We start from the raw sequence: 8,582 nt of genomic DNA, 5'->3' as shown, positions 1-8,582 counted from the left end.
CTCTCTTTTCTTGCAATCTGGGTGGAAGTTCTTTAATATGAAGATTTCAACCACCTTCACTCTACCATGTCCACTATCAGCACATTCAAATGTATCCAGCCAAGGCTGTCATCTTAGGCCAGGGATTTTTTAGGAATCTATTTTGCTCTGATGCGGCTGGCACCCCTTTGACTCAATTTATCACCCCAGTGCTCTTTTCATTTTAGGAGCCCAAGAGGGCAGAAAAAGAAGTAGGTGAGCAATTAAACGCTCTGAGTCAGGAGCGTCTCCCCTTGTGTTAAGCAATGTTGTAGAATATTTTATTTAGTAAGCTCCTAGCAATGAGCCACATGGCTGCTGAACACACATGCCTGCTTGCTGCTGTGAGCTCAGACACCATCATCATTAGTGTTTTCCACCCCTGGAGGGAATTATAAGGGCCATTTAATAACCTGTAAATCATAGAGAGTTAAAGGTGTTTCCCTGAAACACTGATGACAGAATGAAAGGTGAGGAGTGTTAGCCACATGTCAAAAGAGCAGGAAAGTCTCTCAGTGTGCGTTGTTGAAGAAATGCAGGTCTTTTTTCTTTTGGAAGTCTCCCTAGAAGGGGGTCAAGGACTCTGCCCATTCTAGGATGAAAAGTTGGGATATTAGACACCCTCAGATGTTTACCCCAAGCCTTCATTTTGGGCTCTTAATTAGTGGTTCATCCATCACAATGTCAAATGCTAAGCAGAGCATTTGGATCTCTCCACAGTCCAAATCAGCACCATCTTTTAAAGTTGAGTTTCTCATTATTCTCACCTGATATAACTTATTTATCCCACACCCACCCCAATAACATATTGTGCTCACTGTTATCTTTCAGACAACACTTGAATTTTACTCAGCCTGGAGTGCTCTTCACATGTCTTGTCCAGATCCAGTTTGGACTCATTCTTCAGCCCTGCATCAGTCAATGGGGGCTAGGTTAAACTGTGGTGACAAACAACCTCCAAATTTCAGTGGGTCAAAAATCTTCGTCATTTATTTACATCTCATCATGGGTCAGGTGAGAGGTAGCTCTGTGCTGTGTCATCCTAACACAGGAATCCAGACCGAAGGAGGGACCATCAATAAGATCCCCATTGCTATAGAAAAGAGAAAAAAGCATGCAGAATAGAACTCTGTTTCTTGGAGATCTCTTCTGAAAAAGTGACATGTTATTTCATCTCACCTCCATTGGCAAAAAACAAACAAACAAACAAAAAAGTCATGTGGCCATGCAAAAATTTAAGTAGGTAGGATGGAACAGTCAGAATGCATTCATAAAAAATGAACTGAAAATATTTGGAGAACAGCACCAATGACTATCATGAATGCCAACATGCATCCCTAACAACCCAGTACTATTACCCTCCAAACTTTTTATCTCTTGCAAAGGATTAGAACTTCACATCTGAAGCCATACCACTTAGAGGGAATGCAAAATACATAATGACATCTCCTTTAGGATATCCTTAGAGAATTCAAGGAAAAGAAGTTAAATAATTAAAAAGTGCTGTTGGGTACAGCTATTTAGAGCTAGAGGGTAAGATTAGAGATAGATCATAAAGATAATAATAGGGTTAGGGTTAGGGTTGGGATCTGGGTCAGAGTCAGGGCTGGAAGTATGGTTAGAGGTGGGGTCATGATCAGGGTCAAGATCAAAGTCAGGGTCAAAGTAAGGGTGAGAATTAGGGAGCAGGGTAGGGATCAGAGTTTAGGTTCAGGGTCAAAGTCTTGGGACAGGGTTAGGATTAGGATTAGAACCAGAGCTTTGTTCTCCTCAGGACCCACCCAAAGGTGGGTCACCATGGCTTTGGAGCATGTCTACAGTGGTAGCGTGTCTACAGTGAAGACCAGAGTTTCATTGTCCTTAAGACTGACCTGGGGAGACGTGGCTGCAGGCCTTTGAGGAAGGTGAGGCAAAAGCTTCCTGTCAGCTCCCCGTGTGCTGAGGACGAACTCTGCCATAGGCTTTACTTTCACAAGTTATATTCTACAAGTCTTGTTTTACAAAAGCATCCCTTCCTTGAGGCTTCAGCTGCTCACCACTGCTCATCATCATAGCGTGCCAGAACATATGGTAAGATTTGGGCTTGTTTCTGGGGAGATATCTTGATATAGAGAAAGGAGAAATGCTTAGAGTCACCATCAGCACCGTTGGGATGAAAGCTGGGGATGGGCAGAGGCTGGAGGAAACACGTGCAACCCTTGTAAACACTTTTATTCATGTTTTAATTACTCATTTTTCTTACAGTGTTAAAGTAGTAAAAATAGTATTGAAAAATTGAAAAGTAGGCGTATTAAAACTTGCAACATTATTTAAGTTTACATATACTGTTTGTACCTCATCATTTTTCATTTTGTTGAGAAAGCCTAAGGTTAATTGGCAGCATATTTGTAATAGTAGACAGAATAATGTCTGTTTTATAAACATTGACATCCTACATTACATGTATGAACCCTGAAAATCTGAGACAGCTCTCAGATTTTTTAGAAAGTTTATTTTGCCAAGTTTGAGGATGCATGCCCATGAGGCCTCCTCAGGAGGTCCTGACAACATGGGCCCAAGGTGGTCGTGGCACAGCTTGGCTTTATACACATTAGAGAGACATGAGACATCAATCAATATGTGTAAGATGTACATTGGTTCAGTCCAGAAAGGTGAGACAACTTGAAAAGAAGGCAAGACATGGGGCTTCCAGGTCATAGGTAGGTAAGGGACAAATGGTTTCATTATTTTGCGTTGCCGATTACCCTCTCCAAATGAGACAATCAGATATGCATTTATCTTGGTGAGCAGATGGGTGACTTTGGATAGAATGGGAGGTAGATTTGCACTAAGCAGTTCCCAGCTTGACTTTTCCTTTTAGCTTTGTGATTTTGGGTCCCCAAGATTTATTTTCCCTTCACAAATCCAACATGTTTTCCTATGAGCATTAATTATTTATTGGGTAGTTCATTGCACAACTAAGACATAGATTTTTAAAAAACCATCAACTTCATGCCTAGCTACATAGACATAATTACATAGGAGCTCAATTAAATTTGCAAACATTCCAGAGTTTGGGTTCCCAATAGTTCTTTGTGATTCTTTAAAAGGTAAAGTATTTTTTTCCCATAAAACATAGCAACATCGAAAATCACCCGTAGAATGTCCTGCCATTTTTGTTTCTCTAGTTTCCTCATTTTCTGCAAAGCCTCGCCGAGGAAATTGACTTTGAATATCCTTTTACACTCTTCTGTTTTAGAAAGCATTGTGGTAAAACATTGAATCTTCATGGTTGTAAGTTCTGTTCACATTCTTTCTTTCTTTGAATATTTTTTCCCAACGGCCAACATTTGATTCTGTTGTATTATGGCTAAAAGGTAGGCATGGGAATAAAATAAAGACAAGAAGTCTTTGGAATAAGTGATCTCATCACAATGAATGAATTTGCCATTGGAACGTATTTTTACAAAGTCACTGTTTTGAAAATATTTAGCCATGAATTGAAACAGAGTCTGTAAGTTTATTTTTTTCCTGGTCTAAGGTGATCAGCATTTTAGAGAATGAACCCAGGACACAACCACAGCACAAGAAAAAATATGATAATGAAGCTTACACATACCTGTTACTACTGTAACAGAAAACATGTAAAGAACATTTGTTTCGATTTATGTATCAGTCTGCACTGTTTAATTTTTTGTGCCATAATGCTCTTACTTAAAAAAACAGGATTAGTTAACAATGTCAATTACTAGTAATTCACAGCATAAATAATTAAACAAGGAAGCATTAAAAAATATAACAATGTTTTAAATAAAGTTTTATTTTACATCTTTTTTTACTTACACAGAAATTGCCAAAAAAAAAGCAGAGATTTGCCATGTAGCCGCAACCTAGTTTCCTCTCATTAACATCTTCTATCAGTGTGTCTCACATGGCTTATTAATATCTTACATAATTTGTCACAGTTAATGAACCAATACTGATAGGCTTTTTTTTATTTTTTTATTTTTTATTTTATTTTATTTTATTTTTTGAGATGGAGTCTTGCTCTATCTCCCAGGCTGGAGTTCAGTGGCGCGATCTTGGCTCACTGCAGGCTCCACCTCCCGGGGTTCACGCCGTTCTCTTGCCTCAGCCTCCCACGTAGCTGGGACTACAGGCGCCCGCCACCTCGCCTGGCTAATTTTTTGTATTTTTAGTAGAGACGGGGTTTCACTGTGTTAGCCAGGATGGTCTCGATCTCCTGACCTCGTGATCCGCCCACCTCGGCCTCCCAAAGTGCTGGGATTACAGGCTTGAGCCACCGCACCTGGCTGATAAGCTATTATTAACTAAAGTTCATATTTCATTTGGACTCCCTTAGTTCTGTCTTACTCTGACCCAGGATCCCATCCAGGACCCCGCATGACATGTAGTCATCACGTAGGCTCTTCCTGGCTGTGACAGTGTGTCAGGCTTTCCATCTCTTGATAACCTTGATAGTACTGAGGAGGATTGGTCAGGAATTTTGTAGAATGTCCCCCATTGTCACTTCATGTTCTCAAGGTGAACTGTCATCTTTGATGTTCACTTGGATCATTTGGCAGAGCTACTGTTTGTCAGGTTTCTCCACTGTGAAGTTATTTTTTCTCCTTGTCAATACTGCATGTGTTCTTTTGGAGCAAGTCACTATGCAGAGCCCACACTTATGGAGTGAGGCGTTGGCTCCACCTTCTTGATGGCTGAGTGTCTACATCAATTATTTGGAATTCTTTTGCAAAGGAGATTTCTATGCAACTCCATTTGCTTAATCACCTATGTATACAAATACAGACACCTAGATAATTACTTTCAGCTTTAGTTATTATTCAACACTGCAGCATTGTGTTGCACAATTCATTCCTGTGTTGGCCATTGGTAGCTTTTATTATTGGCTCTTATTTTTCTTTGATATATTTCAATTTTTTTAGTACTTAATTACTTTCTGATACTTCAAGATTATCCTGGCTCCTATATTTACTGTCCCAGTTCTAGTATCAGACATTTCTTCAAAGAGCCTGATTCCTTTCAGAATGGTAGGAAAACTTACATCTGGCTGCTGAATGAGTACATTGTATCTTGTCCTTCATTAGCAATGCTAGGAATATATGTGTGTATCTAACCTACCTATACACACCTAATTTTAAAGTTTTCTATGTAGAACTGTGTGTCTCCATATTAAACTAAACATAAGTTTACATTTGAAGGGGTGGCCTGCCCCTCTACGCTTGTGGGTTTATCTCATCAGGTGGGATGAGAGACTGAGAAAAGAAATAAGACACAGAGACAAAGTATAGAGAAAGAAAAGTGGGCCCAGGGGACCGGCACTCAGCATAACAAGGACCTGCACTGGCACCAGTCTCTGGGTTCCCTCAATTTTTATTGATTATTATTTTCATTATCTTGGCAAGAGGAATGTGGTAGGAGAACAGGGTGATAATAAGAAGAAGCTCAGCAAAAAAAATGTGAGCAAAAGAAGCTATGTCATAATTAAGTTCAAGGGGAAGTACTATGCCTGAATGTGCACGTAGGCCAGATTTGTTTGTCTCCAACCAAACATCTCAGTGGAGTAAAGAATAACAAGGCAGCATTGCTGCCAACATGTCTCGCCTCCCGCCATAGGGCCGTTTTCCTCCTATCTCAGAATTGAACAATGTACAATCGGGTTTTATAACGAGATATTAAGTTCCCAGGGCAGACAGGAAACAGTGGTCTTCCTCCATTTCAACTGCAAGAGGCTTTCCTCTTTTACTAATCCACCTCAGCACAGACCTTTTATGGGTGTGGGGCTGGGGGATGGTCAGGTCTTTCTCATCCAATGAGGCCATATTTCAGACAATCACATGGGGAGAAACCTTGGACAATATCCAGCTTTCCAGGGTAGAGGTCCTTGTGGCTTTTCACAGTGCATTGTGCCCCTGGTTTATTGACACTAGAGAATGGCAATGACTTTTACCAAGCATACTGCTTGTAAACATTTTGTTAGCAAGGCGCATCCTGCACAGCCCTAGATCCCTTAAACCTTGATTCCAAACAACACATGTTTTTGTGAGCTCAAAGTTGGGGCTAAGTGGCTGGGGCAAAGTGACAAATTAACAGCATCTCAGCAAAGCAATTGTTCAAGGTACAGGTCAAATGGAGTTTCTTATGTCTTCCCTTTCTACATAGACACAGTAAAGTCTGATCTCTCTTTCCTTTCCCTACATATCCCCCTTTTCTTTTTGACAAAACCGCCATGGTCATCATGGTCCGTTCTCGCTGGTCACTGTCTCTCCGGAGCTGCTGGGTACACCTGTAGACTAGCAATAGAGAGGACAGACATACAAGGATTAATATAAAATTTGCAATAGTGGAACTTCCAATGGCTTTAACCCAAGTGGCAGGGTTAAGATTTGTGAGGCTATCAACAGCTTTTACCATTGCCTCAGTTTCTGGCACCAGATTTAGCTGGGCTTTTGATGCCTCAAAAATTTGTTCTTTTAATTTTGAAATATCTAAAGTAAGATTATCTTCTCTTCCTTGTAAATGGCATCTAACCATGTCCCAGTGATGTTCAGATTCATTATAAGCTCGAGATGTCATACTAAAATCTGGAGTATTCCAGTCACACTGTAACTGAAAAAGATATTCCGAGCTCATGAGCCTATCTCCCATCCAAATCACAGTTTGTCTAAGATGATTAATTTGGTTTGCCAATTTTTTATCTATTTGGGTCTGAGAATTCCACAATTTTGAGGAATTCTTTTGCCAATTATTCACATATTCTGCAGTTTGAACAGAGGAGTGTAAAGCAATTCCAGCAGTCACAGCAGTTGCTGTGACTGCAATAAGACCAATAATCACTGCAATCAAAGTAAAAATGAATCTTTTGGATCTAGTTAGAACTCCTTTTAATACTTCTGTTAAAATATAGATGGATGAGGAAGCCTCCCACAGTCGGTACATGGACACAGGGATCCCCATGCCCTCTCTTGCCCTCACTAGCAGAATACGATGCTGCCAATCCAAAGTTGAATCAATGAAAGTAAACAATCTACAGTTTTCACAGGTTATAGTTTGGGAATCTGGTTTAAGATCTATGATTCCTACAAATAGCATATAAGGGGGTTTTACACACCACATTTCCATGGATAGAGTGATTCTAACCTTCTATGAACCTGGTCCAGGCTTTCAGTTAAATCACGATCATAGGCCAGATTAATGGGCCAGATGGATGGGACCTGTGAACACGATTGAGTCTGGCCCATACAATTATGATATAATTGGCCTCGAGGGGCCCAGTCTATAATAGTTCCGAATTCATTGTTTTGTAGTACCACTGCAGTATCAGCCACACATTCTTCCCAAACTAAGACTTCTGGGCTTTTTGATTCTTTGGGGATTTCCTTGGGACCAGGCTTCCCCTTAGGCCTACATTGTAATGATCTTTGATAAGAAGGGTCCTGTAAATTGTTTATCTGTGGCCTGAGTGACATTCCACTTACCATGTGATAAGTAAATCTACTAATGGCACTGACAGTAGGTACTTCTACCAACCAATTTTGGGTTGCAGGCATTAAGCAATCTGGTGCTTTCCCCAGGCAAATAGGAAGATAATGATACCCAATGGAAATATTTGTCATCATTCCTTCTTCTTCAGGTTGGGCAAGGCCACCGTCATCTGTGGGGCCTGGTACCCATGCAGTATTATTAACATATACTTCAATAGAATTATCCATCCAAGTGGCTGCCTGAATTGAGGGTGGGAAAGGCACATAGGCCCAGTAGGTATAATTAGCTGCAGCTGCTCCTGCAGACATAGGGAGACTTACCACCATTGATACAATCATTAAAGCTGCAAGCAGCATATTCTCTGGAGTTTGTGTTACCCTTGTGTTCTTCAGGCTTTTTTCAGCTAACTGTGTCAGCTTCTTTAGCTGGGCCCAGGACAGCAACTCTGCTTTCTTTGTGGATGGCAACTTCATCTTTTCTTCTGATATCACCATTTTGTTCACCTGGTGAGTTGATGATGCTCGAGTGGGGTTTTCCGTCTCCACGGAGGCATTTTTCCTTGCATCTCTGATGGGTTCATTGTAGAACTTCAAATGTCTAGTGGGTATCCAAACAGGAAGCTGATTTTCTCCTGGTGAAACACAAGCAAAACCTCTCCCCATGTTATCACCTTACCTATTTCCCATGTATTATTTTTGATCTTTTCACCAAATCAATTTTTCCTCATGTGGGCTGTTCTTTCTACCAGTAAAATGTTGCTCTGCAGAAGTAGTGGTCTGATTTCTATATATGTTTAAAAACTTTAAAGTATAGAGTGCTAGATTAAGTTGTATCTGGGGAGTGTTATACTCCTTACTCTCTTTTTCCTTTTTTTGTTTAACCCATTGAGCTTTGAGTGTTCTATTATTTCTTTCAATTATGGCCTGTTCTTGGGAATTATAAGGGATTCCTCTTGTATGTGTAATTTTCCACTGATTTAAGAATTTTTGAAATGCTTTGCTAGAGTATCCTGGCCCATTATCTGTTTTACTTTTTTCTGGAACTCCCATGACAGCAAAAGAAGATAATAAATGTCT

At 40.3% G+C, this 8,582-nt stretch overlaps 1 protein-coding gene across 1 annotated transcript; it reads right to left on the bottom strand.

Moving 5' to 3' along the window:
* Window positions 1-277: 277 nt before the first annotated feature.
* On the bottom strand, window positions 278-8,000 carry LOC134735944 (endogenous retrovirus group K member 113 Env polyprotein-like). The gene is given in 5 exon segments (XM_063634245.1): window positions 278-431; window positions 1,016-1,111; window positions 2,055-2,194; window positions 6,202-7,134; window positions 7,137-8,000. Coding segments are annotated over 5 exon segments (2,187 nt in total).
* Window positions 8,001-8,582: the final 582 nt, after the last annotated feature.

This window comes from Symphalangus syndactylus, chromosome 24, assembly GCF_028878055.3.
Source record: "Symphalangus syndactylus isolate Jambi chromosome 24, NHGRI_mSymSyn1-v2.1_pri, whole genome shotgun sequence".
Taxonomy (NCBI): domain Eukaryota; kingdom Metazoa; phylum Chordata; class Mammalia; order Primates; family Hylobatidae; genus Symphalangus; species Symphalangus syndactylus.
Note: the sequence above shows the minus strand (reverse complement) of the source record. Positions and strands in the feature narration are given on the sequence as shown.